The sequence below is a fragment of the Hevea brasiliensis genome, chromosome 13 (genome assembly GCF_030052815.1).
Source record: "Hevea brasiliensis isolate MT/VB/25A 57/8 chromosome 13, ASM3005281v1, whole genome shotgun sequence".
Classification (NCBI taxonomy): Eukaryota; Viridiplantae; Streptophyta; class Magnoliopsida; order Malpighiales; family Euphorbiaceae; genus Hevea; species Hevea brasiliensis.
Window position 1 is genome coordinate 69164365 of NC_079505.1, and position 18751 is coordinate 69183115.

Below are 18751 nucleotides of genomic sequence, written 5' to 3' on the forward strand. Positions count from 1 at the left end.
GAAATAAGATATTAAAAAAAAAAATTCTACAAATAGAATACATGTTTTAACTGACATCAACAGTTTACAATAGATATGATAAAACAATATAAGGTGCTCCGGCACCGAATGTGACACTTCTTGCTCAGCTATACAGTAGACGGGTAAGGGGCGTCACAAACTTAGAATGGATTGAGGTACTGATGTGAGGGATCACCTAAATATATTTAATAAATTAATTATCCAATTGGCTAATTGTTTTGTGGAAGAAATTAGAGAGCCTGTATATGTCAAAATCACTCACAAATCGCTTGTACTTGAAGGAGTTGTACCAACTCAGAATAAATGAAGGTAATGATGTGAGGAATCACTTAAATATATTTAATAAATTAATTAGCTAATTGATTAGTATTGGTATGAAGGTAGATGAAGAAGATAAAGTGTTCTTGCTTTTAACGTCTCTCACAATCTTATAAAAGCTTGGTGATAGCCCTAATAGTTGGGAATGAGACTTTGAAGGTGAAAGAGATTACCGTAGTTACCTTGGATGATGAGAAATTTAAGAAGAGAGGTAGTAGCATTGAAGGTGGAATTTTTACTGCTGTTTCTAGTTATAGAAGAAGTAATTCACGTGGAACAATTAGAAAAGGAATAGTAGATTGAGCTCGAGACTACGAGTAGACCTTGAAGATAGAGAATGCTACTATTATCATGAGAAATGTCACATTTAATACCATTATATGAAGATGAAGGAAGATCTTGCAGAATTTAAATAATTCAAGAAAAGTCATAAAAAAGAAAAAGAAGAAACTGCTGCAATTGTAATTGATGATAGTGTTGACAATAAATGTTTGAATGTAAATGATAATAAAGTAAAGGCAAAAGATCCATTACAAGATGAGTGATTAATGGATTCTTCTTGCCCATTCCATATATGCTCAAAGAAAGAGTGGTTCAATGTGATTGAAGAAAAGAAGGGAGAGAAAGTGAACCTAGCCAATGGGAATGAGATGTAGGTAAAAGGTGTTGGAAGAGTGAAGATCAAGTTGCATGGTGATAGTGTGAAATTGTTTGATAAAGTGAGGTATGTTCCTAAATTTGAAAAGAACTTAATTTTCTTATATAAACTGGATTCTTTAGATTATGGGTGCTCTATTCATGATGGAGTCATACGAGTTAACCAATGTGCTCTCGTGATTATGAAGGGTGAGAAGATTAGTATAAAAAATCTCTACAAATTGAAAGAAAGCACATTAATTGGAAAAATGCAAGTGGAGACAAGAGACAACATCAACAATCAAGAGTGTAAGGAAGTACCTAAGAGAAAATTGACTTTTACAGAAGTGTTGAAGACTAATTCCATTTGACTTAGAGGTGGAGTTTGTTAGAGTCCAAGTTAAATTGGAATTAGGAGATTAGATAAAATAGAAAGTTTAATAGAATTTAAATTATGAAATTTAATAATTATAGTCCTAAAAGGACTAGATTTTAGTTTTCTATATATATGATTAGTTAGTTGACCATTATATAGGAGAGAGCTTACAAAGTGGACAGGTGTGTCAAATTCTGTAAGTTTTTGTTTGAGTAACCTGTAAGGATAAAAAAAATAATTACTAATTGTATAATTGTTTTTTCTTTGATAGTGGATCTATTGGTAGAGTAGGTTTATGCTGAGCTACATTAAATTTTGTATTCTTTAATTTGTGTAGGAATAATTTTTCACAATAGTTGTGATGTAGACATATAAACAACTAGACAGAGAAATAACATTCCTCTTTTCATTTTACTTAACACTTGCATGCATCAGTTGCCTGATGCATGCAAGTGTTAATTTGCCTGTAAAATTAAAGGAAACCCTATTTCTCTTCAAGAATCATCTATGTCAAGCTACCTGATGCTACCTGTAAGTCTCGAGTTGCCTGACAAACATCGTTAGACTATGGGTTGCCTTATACCAAAGAGAAAAGTGAGGTCAGTGACTTGAGGGTAGTCGCTTTGACACTCAAATTAGAGAGTGGTTTGAAGAGTATATTTTAAAATTGATGAATCAGAGTAATGGCTATAGAAAACAAGTTACTTATTTGGGTAGGCATTGGGAGCCTATTTATATGATGATGAGGAGAGACATACAAGCGTGATTCTCGTGATTCTGTTAATTTGTACCAAGTTGTATGCCTTCGTACGCTACAGAAATGTACCTTATCAGCAAGGTTCCTGGCAATAATCTCTCTTATTTTAACGGCTTTTGTCCCGTTCCCCTCTTTTTGAACTTATTCTGACTCATCCGAGCTTTATCCGAACTAGAACATCAAAATGTCCTTTTTGATCTCCTTATGTTCAATTTTGTACTTTCTGCTTAGCATTAGATCATCTTCAAATTGTTTCACTATTGGGTCCGAACTTCTACCAGATCAAATCGGATGTAAAGAATCCAACCCTCTAGAAATTGATTTGAATTTTAGGTTATACCACATCAATACCCACATAAGATTTCACAATGGAAAATTTTTCGTTGTTTTTTTTTTCTTCATTTTTTTCCCTTCTATGATAGGATATGTGTGTGTGTCTAGAAAGAGAAATTCATAGGTTTGTTTCACTTGTATGAAGATAGCTACCCTCTTCTAGGCCCCATGATCAAAGAGGAGCCATAATTGAAAGACAGTACCATGCATAAATTTTGAAGAAGGAAAGAGAGATTATCACAAATTTTGAAGTAATTTTGTAAATTATTATATATATATATATATATATATATATATATATATATATATATATATATATTAAAAAAAATAAAAATAAAAAAAACACTAAACACCTTTCAAGATTCTCCTCTCCGTCTGGTGCTGTCCTGCTTGAGGGCCACACATTCATACTAACCTTTTGATTGCATCCTTTCTTTTATCGAAAGATAAAAATTAATTTACACACAATTTCTTTCTAATAAGAAATCGATTATATTTTTAATAATTTAATAAGGTTTTCTCCCCCTTTTTCAATTATATATATGAGAAATAAATTTTTAATCATGCACTAATGTTATTAAATCTCCCAATTAAAAGCAAAATTAAAAATGAAGATGAGGTGTTGTTTTATTTATTTGGAAAATTTATTTTTCTTTGGTTATGTCCTCGTTTGGAAAGCAGAAAAACATAGAGGCTCCACCAGGCACTAGGCAGAATAGGTTGGCTCATGCATGGGTGGTTCTTGATAGTTCTGCTGCTATAAAGCCTATTCATATACGACCAGAAAGTGAGGTGTGAGTGCCCAAATTTTCATAAAATCTGGCCCTCCTCCCAGCACCAAGTAACTACTATGATTTCCATTCCACTTCTGCTGCTTTTCCCCACAAAACGGCCATGTGCCGTCTGCTTCCTTTAATTTCTACCTCTCCACATCCCCTCTAACTAATTATCTATTTTCTTCATATATTTTGCTCCAATTAAGAAAGTTTTTATCACTTTATGGAGCACAAGAAACTGAGTTCTTGTTTTTCATAAGATAAATATTTAATCATTAAATTATGTCTGATAATATAATTTACTTTAGAGTAATTAATGTCATATGCAGACATTATCTGTATTCAAGATCACTAAGAAAGATTAATGATAATACTTATGTGATTGATCTGTACAATCATCGACCAGATTGTCACCTTGGATATTTAGATAATAATTCGAGGTCGAATTCTTTGCAAGTGGAAGTGAATCATGAAGCATCTCACTCAAGCCTAAACCCACGGCGGTGTCTTTGACAGTATACTCTTCCCAGTGAAGGCTCGCACACACATCTCGGTCCCACGAGTGTGGTCGTGTGTTCTTCTGTGTAAATCAAGCGCGCAAAGGTCCAGAAGTTTACATGGCTTACCTGTGTAAATCAATCCAACACACACAGCTAATCCAGAGGTTACATAGGCCAACTGTGTTACTTGTCTAAACCATACTGCCTCTCATAGTGTATCACATCAGTGGTTACTCGGTCACTAGGCCTCCACTGAATCCAAAAAACATTAAACATACTTTTCTCTCATAAATTTTGCACAGTGTTTCTTGAATTTGAGATCAGGATAAAATCTTATGTTCTTTGGGAGATTTGATCTTATCTTCTCCACACTATAACACTGCGTCACTCCAAAGCAAACTTAGACATAGTATTAGTATCTCGTATAATATTAATGATGATTGTTGTCTCCTTAAAAGATGTTTTTCCTCCAATTGAAAAAAGGCAAAAAATTTACTAATGATCAGTCATTAGGAATTCCACATCAATTGTGAAGTGCATATGAGTCTGGGTTATATAAAAATAAAGACACTGCAAAAATTACTATGATTTTAACAGTGGTCCATTCTCGTTACCAACTCGTGTATGCGTGCATATGTTCTATCTCTAATAAAAAAAATTGATATCTTTCAAGCAATAACTAATGATAGTGAGATACTAAAACTATCTAACATTGTTGAATTAGATATTTGCCCTTCTTATCTTACAGTCATTTTCAATTCATACAAATTGGTTAGAAATTAATTCTACTACCACTGGCTCATAATGGTGATACCACTAACTTTAATTTGATGTGTACTACTAAGTATGAAAATACAATCATTCATTTATTATTCATTTATTAATTGATTGCTACCACTAATTAAGGTCACAAATTGATCTAATTACTTGATGAAATTGAGGATATGTACTAGTTGGTCCTCAATTGTGGCAGCAACATAAAAGGAATTTACTCTTATTATTATCTTATATTTAACAAGTCATGTTTCAAAGTTTAATTTTCAATTCTTTGAGTTGCAACTTTACTTCAGATGGCAGTGTACTTAGCTATAGTTATCGAGAGACTGACTTTATTTCAGATGCTTTGGCAAGAATCTGCCACTTTGGATATCATCTCCAGGATTTTGTTTTTGGCAAAGGTGACTTATTCCTAAAGATGACAAGAGTAGAATACCTGTGAAAATCACTTTATCTGAAATCGATTAATTTTTTTTTTGAACTCTTTTAAAATCGATTAAAATTTGTTCTTAATTATTTGAATCCGTTCTAGACCTAATTATTATTACTTGAAAAATATCTGAATGTGTCTAATTTTATATATTTTAATTAATAATCTATATATTACATATTTTTTGTTATTTTAAAATTTTTAATAATTCTATGAAATATTTAAATTTTATTTATTTAAAATATAATGTATAAAATTTATAAATATTATTAAAAAAACATACGTTTTATATTTAATAAATTATTTATATAAATGAATTCGGGTAGTATATATCTAATATATAAAACTTGAATTCGACCAAAACCTCGATAAAGGTATTATTATTTATCAAATCTAAATCTCTCTCAAACTTAATTATATACTATCAAAATTCAATATATTAAATTCAATCAGATTAAGTACATGCAAATATCTGAGGGTTGCCATCCTACTTCTTCCTTTTCAGCTGATATAGCTGGAGTTGTTATTATTGCAGGCTAGTTTTTCCTTATAGATGCAGAAATTGGATTAGTTCTGCTTCCAGTCATTTTCATTTTTTTTTTTAAAGTTTGGTTTGAGAGTTAATTTCAGATCATTATATAAAAAATTATTTTAAATCAAATTTAAATCAATTTTATCATAAAAATAAAAAATTAATTTACAGGCTATGAATTTTTAGAGTCAAAATATTAACTTTTATTTCGAAAAATTAATTTTCATTGTTTAATTTTAAGTCAAAATTCAGAATAATTAAATAAATTCAAACAAATCAACTTTAAATTGAGCCATATGAAGTGTGAGAATGACTCACAACAACAATAATAATAATGATAATAATAATAATAATAATAATAATCATAATAAATAATTATGTTTACCGATATTGATAAGAATGCAAATTAAGATGGCCAAAAAATTTTGATAACTACTTATCACATCATTAATATATTCAAATAAGTTTTTTTTTTTTTTTTTATGATAAGGAACATTAATTTAATAAGTTAACTTGAAGTTAGTTAAAAATTTGAGAGTATTTAATGTTTTATTTTTCCATTAAAAATATTTTTATAGGATAATCAAATTAGAATACTATTTATATTACTTATTTAGTATAGGATTGTAATGGGGAATTGTTTTTTATTGTTTTAACATTTAGTAATTTTTAATTTTCAAATATTTTAGCTTAATTATTTTTTTTATGGCATTGAAATTTTTCATATCGTAAATAAGGTAGATCTTATGGTTACTTTATTTAAAAATAAAATAGATTTTATTTCATGAAAAATTTAAAATTTTATAAAATTTATATTTTTTCTCATAAATTTTGTATAAAATAATATTTTAATTTATTAATGAAAAACATATTAGATTAACATAAAAAATATGACACATATTTTTTTACAAAATTAATATAACAAAATAATATTTTAAATTAATAATCATAAAACATTGTGTTATTTACACTTCTTATTAAATATAAATAATTCTACTCATTTTATTAATTCAAAATAATATTTTATTATATTATTTTACAAAACAATTATAAGTATATATACTTATTTTTCATGAAGTGTTATATTATTTCGTTAATCTAATATATTATTTGTAAAATGGTTACTTTAAAAAAAATAAACATTAATTTACATAACATAAAATATAAAAATTCCATAAAATTAGAATTTTTATGAAATAAAATAATATTACTTTGTTCTAAATAAAGTAGCCATAAAATTAACTTGTACTACAAATTTAAATTTTTTTTATATAAATCTATTATTAGTTTTCAATTAATTTAATAAATTCAATTTAATAATTAATAATAATTTAAATTAAAATCATTTTTTTTCAAATCATTAATTGAATCCAAACAAAAAATACTAATTAATTTCAAGTTCTTGATTCATGGAATTTGGCGTTGGTCACTTCAAATAATTTTAAATACTACTTTGGGTAAATACCCAAAATGAACCAAGCGTTTGATAGAATTTGATTTATCAATTCAAAACGAACCAAGTGTATTCGAATACTCTTATGTCCTCAACGATAAACATAGACTACTTACCTTTAACAATTTTGATATTTTTTATTATAAAGTCTTAAGTATAGAAATGTGTTTTAAATTTGACTTTTAACAATAATACTATATTTTATAAAAATTATATAAGAGAATGTATGAATTGCTAAAATAATAAAATTAAATTTGTATTTATAAAAAGACTTTAAAATGTAAAAATATATTTTAATTATAAAATTCTTATAATAAGTCTCACTTTATCTCCTATTCACTCATATAATTATAATTTCCTATTTGATTAATGTAGACCACTTTCGTTAACTTACTTTTACAATAATATACTCTTTATTATAAAAAATTATATAAAAATATATTTTTGTAATAATTTTTAGAGGTAATTTTAATTATATAATGGATAGAATACTTGTTAAAATTTTTATATCTGAACTTATTCCAATTATCATTTTTAATACTTAAATCGATTCTAAACTTTATTATTATTATTATTATTATTATTATTATTATTATTATTATTATTTAAATAATGTGTTATTTTTTAAATTTAAATTAATCCAAAACTTAATTATATATTATTTGAATTATCCTAATAAATTTCGGTTGTATGAAGTATCCAAAAACCTAATCCGCGGTAGTACAGTGGGGTTGGAACCATAATTAATTCCTAAATTAAATGGATCCAGTTGATGTGGAATGAACTCTAGTACATAGGCTTTGATGTGAAATGAATTGATGAAGGGTCTATTCCCTTCTTCCATATTAGTGTACATGAAGCTCTGTGCAAAGTACGAACTATTTTTAGCAAGCTACCCAGAAGGAAATTTTTTCTACTTGGATGCATTTGCCTTTCTAATAATATATAACGATGCTTCTTGCACATAATTTTCAATTAATTTGTAAATTAATTATAGTTATATACATTATTAAGAATAAATCAAAATTCAATCATAAATTATTTTGAAAATATCTGTAATTTTTAATTTTCAAAATAAGAATAAGAATTGAATTAAAAATTTTAATAAGTAGGGTGGTGGTGAAGCCAATGCATATGAATATGAGCCCTTATATGACCTATTTCATATTAGAGCAGACATGGAAAGAGACCAGAGCTAAACAGGCAATCCTCAATCTACAAAGAAGAGATCTTAATAATGTTCGGCTTTATACATCTTCTATTGTGTCCTTATGTTTCAATGGCTTTTATTGCCCTTGTCGTCTTCCATATCTCTTGCATTGTACAACAATATAATCACAAGCTTTCTCATTGCTAGATAAAAAAATTAAAAAAAAAAAAATCTTAATTCAATTAGTGTTTATATATTCAATTGATATAATTTAGAGTTTGTATTCAATTTCTTATATATATATTTACTTTCTTTTAGGATGAGATAATTACTTTTGTTTGAAATTGAAATATTCTGCAATTTTCATTTTTTATAATTTATTATTGTTTAGCAGTTGAAGATAAATTATAGAATACAATTGAAGCACGTATTTTTTTACTCACATTAATATTTAGGTACAGTATTCACTTTCTATAATTAATAGAAGGACTTACATTGATATGAGTGCAGACAGTACTGAAAAAAAAAAACATGCTATTAGCTATATTAATAATAATTTAATTTAGAGACCTAATAATTTTCTCAGCTATTAGTGACACAAGAAAATTTAGTGCTTCAAGTACACCAAATAATTTTTCCAACTTTAAACTACGTATCGATACAATCTCAAAGTTAAAGAGTTTACTTCACCATTAAACTTAAAATATATTGCATGTTCGCAATTTACTAGTTTTAGTATATGCTCTCTGCATCCATTTTATCCATCATTTCAAGTTTTTACAAAATGATTAAAAGAGTAATTAAATCAAATATATTATAATAAAATACCCCTTAATTAATTTTCTCAAAATAACAAATAATTTTAAATAAAACAAATTCAAAACAACAAAATAAAAGTTGACAGAGAAGTGACCTATCAAGTATATATGACTATGATAAATACAAATATGAAGTGTTACGTATATAATTGATAAAAATATTAATAAAAAATTTTTGCTTATTAAAAAATTAATAAAATTAAAAAAAAATCAATTAGACATAATTACGCATTAGTGTGAATGTTTGATTTTTTTTTATCATTTTTTTTATCATTAATCTAAAATATTAATGGTTTTACTAAGACAATATGGACGTATGTTCTTTTGAAAGCTTGGCTCTCTAGGAATATTATTGTACCGAATTATGTATGCATGATTTAAAGAAGAAAACCACTGAGCGTTTAGCTTGGTGGTTAATGTGATAAGATGTCATTTCTATATTTAATAGATTAATAATTATTCTACTCAACTCTTGTTATATATTAGAAATTTTTATACATTATTATATTTTTTGTTCTCAGAGTAGATAATTTTTTTCTCTAAATTAAGCAAAATAAATTGTTTTGATCTCATTGGTTCAATTTCCTAGCTCCCCTAAGTTAGGTATGTGGGTAGCGTGTTTCTTATAACAACTTAGGCATGCCTTCTTTCTTAATTTAGCCTTTAGGGATGAGACCTAACAGATATCCTTATCATAATATCATAGCTTTCCTAAGCAGTGTTTGTGTTATAATCCAAATTATATAGTTTTTTCATTTAATTTTAGCGGAGCTAATTGGTATTTTAACCTAGCTAGTCATGAAATTGGTATCTTAGCCTAGTGGAAACGGCCTTCTATCCAATCGCAAGGTGACAACACTTTAGGGTCAACATCATGATTCAAATTAATTTCATCAATATAAAATCTCTTTAATAATAATAATAATAATAATAATAATAGAGCTGAGATTAAACCAAGCTTATATATATAGAGAGAGAGAAATTTAGGTTTATTTTTACCTTGTTTAATTAAATTTATTGAGGTCAAGCCAAGTTCAATACTCCGATCGAGCTTAAATATAAACAAAAGCTTTACACCTTTAAATATTTTATTTGCAATATTTTCATATTAAATGATACACAGTATTCTAGTATAAATTGGATTTATTTATGGTATTTTATGGTCGACGTGATGCTCAAAGTTTTATATCTTTCTCAAATTTTAATTTTTTCCTTATTCTAATATCTATATTTCAAAAATAAATACCTCTTATAATTATGATATATAATTTACTTTTTCCACTTGACATAATATTGTGAATATATTATAATGACATAATATGATAAGACTTATTAGAATTCAATTTAAATTGAAAAATCGATCGAAGTGATTTAATTTATAAATTTGACTTGGTTTTTTTAATAAATCAGTTTAGTATAGTCTTTGATTTTTAGAAATTTAATTTATTTAATTCGATTCGATTTTTTAGAAAAAAAAATCAATAGAACCAATAAATAATTTATTTTTTAATTAATTATTATTAAATTTTAAATTAGAGTTAAAATAAAAAAATATATAGGAAATTAAGTTTGAATTGAGTTTAAACAATAAGTTCAGATGAAACTCAAATTAATAAACTAAATCAAACTAGTTTGATTTATTTTGATTTTCTCTCTAATTCAGTTAATTTGCTATAAATTTTAATTTTTTTTTATTTTTATATCAAATTGAATCGATTAATGTTCACTCCTATAATATAACATAAATCTATAACAAAAATGGGATTTTAATAGTTTAAAGTTGTACATATATCATAAGTTTTAAACGAGTAACTAAGCAAATATAACTAAAATTTCCTCACCTCGTTCAACTTGATGCTATAAGAATTAGTACCATATATGTTAATTTTTGAATAAAAATTAATTTTTGAATAAAAATGAAAATATATTATGATGTTGTAAGTGAAGTTTGCACGTATGCACACAAAATACAAGAACTTAATTAATAATAATAAAAAAAATTCGCCCCCCTCGTCCGCTGTGGAGAAGCAGAAATGAGGAGAAAGTGCCCACACTCACTTCATCATGACAGCTACAAAGTTCAATGTGGACAGAGTTGTGGTAATAGCTCTGCCAAAAGCTATCCTCTTCCCACCTCAAACCCTAGCCTTCTTCTTTTATTTTGAATTTTATTTTTATTTTTTTTAACCTGCCCAAAACAATCACTTTTTTCCCTTTCACCGTCTCAGCATTTTTGCCTGTGTGCCTTGGCCCTTGAGCACCATTAAACCCAACTTTTTCGCTCCAAAGGCCTAAATCCTATTGGCTTTACCTCTCTCTCTCTCTCTCTCTCTCTCTCTCTCTCTCCGAGCTCCTCTTTGGATTTTCTCTCTCCTCCTATATATATGGGCCATAGAGTTTTACTGTTGTGATACAATATGAAGGTATCAAAGCAAAGCAAAGGTGTTGTTAGAGAGAATAAAAGCCTTTGCTTTCTCCTTTGAGTTAGGTTTCTTTGTAATTTGAAAGAGAACTAGCTTCTTCTCTTTTGTTGTTCTTGTTCTTGAGGTAAAGAAAATAAATCTTTAATCTTGAATTATTTGGCTGAAAGACATGTCGAGCTGCATCGGTGTTGTGCCTGAGCAACTCTGCTACATCCCTTGCAACTTTTGCAATATTGTTCTTGCGGTATATCTAACTCTTATCATCATCTTTAATGGGATCTGTTCTCTTTTGGGTTCTTATTAGCCACTTATTTCTAATTCAAGTATTTTTGTTTTTGATTTGTTTTGTTCTCTGTTTTTGCTTCTGATTCTCTCCTTTCCTTTGTATTTCTAAACAATAAAGAAAGAAACAAACATATACATTAGATCCTGATAAAAGCTACCCTCTGCAACTCTGCTAATCAGGGTCTCGTGCTATTTTTGACTAAAAAAAATTGTATTAATTTTGCTTCTGGGGTTTCTTGTTTTTGTTAGAGTCAGGTCTCCATCGTTGGACTTTTCTTTTTCTTCATCTTTTGCAGTCAAAGAAAAGTCAGACCTGAAGGTCATCTATTGCTGCTACAGCCCACTGAGAAGAGAGATTATTGTGGTTCTTTTTTAGTGTATTTGCGCGTGAATAGAGGATTATTTGACGTCGAAACAAGCATTTACTGTCAAATTTTTGATGAAGACAACTCCTTCACCACTTGATTCACTCTCTTTCTCTGTGTGCGTGCGGCTCGCCTTTCCCTTGCTAATATACTACCGCACCGTCAAAGTGCTGCTCAGAGACCATGTTTCTTTAGCTGATACGGAAAAGAAATTGAAGATCTCAATTTGGGCTATTTATTCTTCTAAACAAGACACCCTACCCAAGAAGATTAAAGAGAGATAACCCATTCTGCAACTTTTGATTCTTGCCCTTTTGTTTACATCAAATAACCCATTTTCCTGAGGAACTTTTCACCCAATTTTAGCTAATTAATACAAACCTATTAGAATTTTTCATCTAGTAAAAGCTCATCAATTAGCCATTCATATGCCCACTTCTTCAAGAACCCATTCTTCTTCGCTTTTGATCTTTCCTCTTCCATGGATCAATAGGGAGAATTGAAGAAATAACTTCCGATTGGGTTTTTATTGCCTTTCAATTCTGATTAATTCTCAGTCTTAGTGCTAAATATTCATACAAGAAAATTCATTTATGTAGAGTCCTTCAAATTTCTTGGAGACTCGATCATTAATGGAGTTAATTACTGTGTGCAGGTGAGTGTACCATGCAGCAGCTTGTTTGACACCGTGACCGTCCGATGTGGCCACTGCACCAATCTCTGGTCCGTGAACATGGCAGCTGCCTTTCAGTCACTTTCATGGCAAGATGTTCAGGTGATATTGTGTTTCTTGTTATTAAATGACAAAGAAAAACATTTTTCAGTTAATGTCTAGGGGGGTTTGGCAGGAATTCTAGCTAGGGTTTCTGGGTTCTGTTACATCTTTTGAGGAAATTAAAAACCCTTGAGTATTCTCAGAGACATACAGAAAGAGTCTCTTCCAAAGCCTCGTTTCTCTATCTGATTTCTACTAATATTTTTTTAACATTTCCAGCAGTGCAAATCCTAGCTGCAGCCGCCATAACCGAAAACCTATTTTTTCCACTTTTTGTAGAGAACAGCTGATATTTGCGGCCACAGCAGTTGTATATAATATATGTACCCGTCAGGGGCTAACAGTGTCTAGGGTTTCTTTCTTTCTTGAGCCACTTTCCATAGCTTTGATTTGATAGACTCTGTGTCCTTGTAAATGTTAGGGTTCTTAATAAGTTTAATAATTTCTTTTCATCAGCTTGGTCCTCTTCTACTGTTGACAAATCTCAAGAATCACATAATATCCTTAAAAGCTTTTGTTTCACCACCTGTCAATCTGCGTTCTATTTCCTTTGTTTGGTATATAGTACATAATACAAAACAATTCTAACTGATTCAGTCACTTCAATGCTGCTTCTTTTTACTCTCTTTCTTCCTCCTACTATTTGTCACTGTTTTGCTGAGTTAACATGGAAGTTCTTGAGCTAGTTCGTAAAAAAAAGCATCCAATATAAAATAAAAAATAACAATTTAAAAAGGGTTTTCCTCCCTTGAGATTGCATTTTCTTAATTTTATCAGAATTTCAAGTGAAAATTACATCACACAACTAATTACTGAATGTTTTGTATCCTTTCATTTTTATAATGTTTAGGGACCAAACTACACCTTGCCAGATTACAGAATTGACATGGGTTCCTCATCCAAGGGCAATAACAAGATCTCAATGCGAGCCCCAGCAAGTAATGTTTCTGAGGACAGGGTCGTTAATCGACGTGAGTTTTGCAATTAATCTTAATTTTCTTGTTCTTTCTGTTTGGATCTTGAATATGGCATTATTCTTTTCTCTCTCTTTCTTTTTCTTTTTTAAGTATAATAGATATGTATATAGATATAATGCATGTATATAATTCATGTGCTGTTGTTTTCCATTTCAGCTCCCGAGAAGAGGCAGCGAGTACCTTCTGCATATAACCAGTTCATAAAGTACTGCAATCCACAGTCTCTTGAATTTTTCTGATCTTTCTCCTGATGACACCTTTATTCATTTCTATGGAATTTTTCTTCTAAGTTTTTCTAAGTTTTTTTTTTTTTTTTTTTTTTTTAATGAACCATATTGTGAATCTGTTATATAGAGAGGAGATTCAGAGGATCAAGGCAAATAACCCTGAAATTAGCCACAGAGAAGCATTCAGTACAGCTGCCAAAAATGTAAGTGGACAAAGATCTTTGTGAAACTCAGCAACCTTTTACTGGATTTCCATATCAAGATTTTGTGGTTATTGACCGGCAAATTTTTGTATCCTAGTGGGCACATTACCCTCACATCCATTTTGGCCTTATGTTGGAGACCAGCAGCCAAGCTAAGCTGGATGATGTAAGTACTTTAATACATACCAAGAACCTACTCTCTTTCACTTGTCCAAAATTTTTAACAACTGCATTTCATTATTTTCTTGCTCTTTTCTTTTCTTTTCTTTTCTTTTTTTCCTCTCAACTAATTTTTTTAAAGCAAATCTAAGTTGCACGCATGCCATATATAAAGTACCCTACTGATTTCTTGGAATTGACAGGAATGAAATGGAAACTTATTATGTGCATTTGCATTGTCTTTGGTTTAAATTTTTGGTCAAGTACGTAATGTCATTAAAAAAAAATCCACATAGAAATGAATTAGATATAAATCAACATTTGGTTAATCTGTCTTATTACACACATAGCTGCGGAAAATAGAGAAAAAAGAGCTATAGAGATTCACAAGATATGCAGACAATGAGTTCTGAGATAGAATTGAAATCTTTGATCATGAGCATGGTTAATTAATATAATCCACTACTTATCTTGAAGCTTACTTTGTGCAGGACTCTGAGAAGCACCTAATGTCAAGGGCTGCACTATATAACAAATGATATGGTCTTGATTTTTCAAGAAAAACTTCATGGAAGTATATGCTCTTGAAGTAAAGAAAGTGTTGGCCCCAATGTGTTATAAAGACACAAATTAATATCTATATCTATATCTATATTAATTCCTTCGTCTTCAATGTATTTGCCATGACTTGAACTAAGCTACTTTCTTATCTTGTCATTTCTATGAATACTTCAGTTTCCAAGTCAATATAAGGCTCAAATAAATTTCAATTTATATTTTGTTTATCTTGTAGGTATGTTTCATTTCATTTCATCCTCTTGCTTAAGCTATCACCTAAGATTATGTTGGGAATATTCAAGTGTTAGAATTCCCACATTGAAAAGAAATGTGGAATGAGTGAAGGACATATAGGTGAAAAGGACACATAGACCTCTCACCTTAAGGTTTTTTATTGAATGTAGTATCAAGCTCATGAGTGTGTAGGAAGAATTCTCCCCTAGGCATTTTGAGCTCCCCAGATTTCTAACAAGAGGTATCAGAGCTAATGGTTTAGTAGAGATAAGTATGGAGATGGTGGTTGGTGATTCCTGTGGTGCTCTGATACGTGGATGGAAGAGCCAGGAGACTCTCAATAGGCTCCAATAAAGTGGGAACTCTTCTGGAGAAGAGCAGGGTGATGGAATGGAGACTTTCAATACACATGATGGCTCTAGTATGGCTCTTAAATATGCATGCTTGAGTGGATTTCGTGGAGAAATAGACCCTTGGTGATGCTATAATACTCAAGTTAAGAAAAAGGCTTCCGTTTCAGGGGGAGCAAGCCCAATTAACCCAATGTGGAAGAAATTGACACTTAGGAATATTCAAGTATTAGAATTCCCACATCAAAAAGAGACTTGGGATAAGTGAAGCACGTACAAATGGGAAGGACCAATAGACTATTGTCTTAAGGTTTTGAGTTGGATGTGGTGTCGAACCCATGAGTGTATTCTTTCACAAGACACATCAAAAAAAGGATTCTCCCCCAGGCATTTTGAGCTCCCCGAATCTCTAACAGATTAGTTAATGATAATATAAAGCAACCTTCCTTTTATGTATCACATGTTAATGAAGTTAGAGTTCTACTAGTTTCGGCACTGAAACGTAATAAAAATATGAGTTACGTTCTTGTTTAGGTGATATACAGCTTGAAGGAAATCAAATTACGATCACAATATATTTTCTTACTGATATGTTTGATTAGTTAAGTTTTGTCAGATATGTGATTCAAAATCTTAGTAAAATTTGGAAGAGACATTTTCTTAATTTGAGTGAGAAATATTTCTCAATATGAGAGAAGATTATTTCCTATATTAGGTAGAACTTCCTAAATTGAGTTAGATTCCTGATTAGATTACGACTAACATTATTGTCTATTATAGTTGAAAACATATTTTTGTAGTGTATTTATGTCTAGAGAAAAATAAGAAAGACTAACTAATGTATTTACTATAAGTAATTTTATGAAGGCTTACTTGGGTGTGAGTGGATTAGAGGGAGATAGCTTTGAGCTTATCATTATAATGTCTTGTGGATATAGGTCTATATTGAAAGGATGAACTAAATAAATATTATTAATTGTGTTTTATTTACCTTTTTTTTTTATTTAGGACGATTATGTAGTGTATAATAAATTTTTTTATTATGGTAATGATGCTAATAATCAGCAGTTGAGGAAGAGTAAGAAGATGGTGATACTGATAGCGATTATTACTGCTGCGAGGATTATCGAAATTTCAATAAATTAATGCATGAAAAGTTCTTGTAATTACAATCATCAATGTTTTGGGATTGGGGGGTAAATAAGTGTATTTTAGCATTAATTAGAATAAACTAAGTTTCTAATTCAAATTCTAGTGTCCATTCTGCACTTCTCCAAGCAAAGGTGTGATGTCAAATGAGTTTCAACATTAGTTAGTATAAAGCCTTCTTCACTTGCTTTCTAAGTTTTGAAATGACTTAATTTAGGACAAGTAAACACATCAAAAATAAAAAATTGAAATAAAATAAAAAAATAACAACTTTAATTAATTATTAAATTAAAATACTAATTTAATTATATATATTACATTACAGTGGTGTTTGGTGTAAATGAATTCCATAAAATTTTGTGAAATTCATTTTTAAATATAAAATTTTAGTATTTTGTTTAAATGAAAACTCATTTGGAATTCCTAATAATCAATTCTATAGAATTTATTATATTTAAACTAAATTCTATTAAAATTGATAGAATTTGTAAATAAATTATAAACTTAAAATTATATATATTTCAAGTGACAAAATTATCCTCTTACTATATCATATTTTATTTTACTTTATTTTATTTTTTTTAATTTCAAATGCAAAATTCATTTCATTTGAAATGAATTCTATATTTAATATAAAATATACTAAAAAAAATTTATTTGTAAATGAATTTTATCATAAAATTAAAATGAATTCATTTGCAAATGAAATAAATTTTACCATAAAATTGAACCATCGGGGTGTAACATCCTCACTTTAGCTAATCCGTACAGTCTACTGTTCCGGTGACCAATGTCGGTCCGGGCAGCTAGAATGTTTGAAATAATAAATAGACTAGAGTGAGGAGTTATAAAGAAACTAAATAATATTCATAGAAATCAAGGAAAATTTTTAGAAACGAATTACACTAAGGTTAAACGAGCTGAAACACCAGGGATGAGTAACCCGAAGGGGAAGTAACGGTGAAGGCCGTTAGCAACCCTAGACCAGGGAAAAAAATTATAAAATAATTATTGGGACTCCAGAGAAGGGTCATTGAGGTTCTTATGGCATTAGAATGCCAAGAAAATGCTTAGAAAATTTTTTTTATCGGTGCACACAATTTTGGCTCATTAAGCTAAACGGAGGGCATTTTGGTCATTTTGTTTTCAGAGATAATTTTTGACCAACTTGTCCAGTTAAATAAATAATTTATATAACCTAAAATATGAATAAATGTTGTTAAAAATTTAATTGAAATTAAATAGACAAGAAATGGAGAGAAAATGAAAGAAAATGGAATTATGATATCATCATGATGTCATTAAAATTCTCCCAACCAATCCAATGTTGACACATGGCATAAACTTATTTAAAAGAGATTAAATGGGCTAGAAAATGAGAAAAAAAAAAACAAAACTCTCTCCATTCTTCTTCTCCTTGCCATCACCCCTCCTCCACAGCCAACCTTGATCAAGCTTTTTAAAGCTTGATTTCCCTAACTTTTACCCACCAAAACCCTAACCTAGCAACACAAAAAAGTGTTCTTACATCTTGGCAAGTCTTTTGGGAGCAAAAAGAAAGGAAAAAAAGGAACCCTAGCAAGTAGAAAATCTCACTCCATTAAAGGTTTGTGACCTAACCTTGAATTTCACTTTAAATTCATGTATTAAGACTATGAATGAGTGCAAATGATAAAGAAATTGATGAAATACCATTTGTATGCCATCCCTAAATTTCGGCAGCCTTGGTTGGGGTATGATTGTGATGAGTTTTATGGAGCTAACATGCTAGTATGGCTGCCCTCAATAGGTATCCCTTAAGTGGATTGATGAAATGCAATGATAATGCATGATTTGTAATGTTTGAGTTAGGGTTTGGGGTGAAAAATGAAACTTTGATCATGTGATGATGAAAGTAGATTTTAATGGTCAATTAGTGACCATTTGGTTCTGTTTAAATAAAAAATGAAGTGAATTGTGTAGTGGGATTGGAGTTTGGTGTGGTTGCCCTTGGTGACCTACAGGACTGGGTATGAGTCCAGCAAGTTTGGGCAGCAATAACTGGAATTGTAGAGGTTCAATTGGTGCAAGGCCAATTGGATATGAAACTAGATACATAATGGCACAACTTTGGTGAAGAAACCATTCCCATAAAACCAAACTAAGTTGACCAAAAGATTGCCCTAATCC

The 18751-nt window shown here is 29.5% G+C and overlaps 1 protein-coding gene across 1 annotated transcript; it reads left to right on the forward strand.

The window, feature by feature from the left end:
- The first annotated feature begins 11229 nt into the window (after window positions 1-11229).
- Window positions 11230-15065, forward strand: LOC110642976 (axial regulator YABBY 5). Its single transcript, XM_058132148.1, has 7 exons — window positions 11230-11544; window positions 12606-12725; window positions 13576-13696; window positions 13859-13907; window positions 14057-14132; window positions 14230-14298; window positions 14783-15065. Exons 1-7 carry the CDS (start codon window positions 11470-11472, stop codon window positions 14828-14830), a joined length of 558 nt encoding a protein of 185 aa, XP_057988131.1. The 5' UTR covers window positions 11230-11469; the 3' UTR covers window positions 14831-15065.
- The last annotated feature ends 3686 nt before the right edge of the window (window positions 15066-18751 follow it).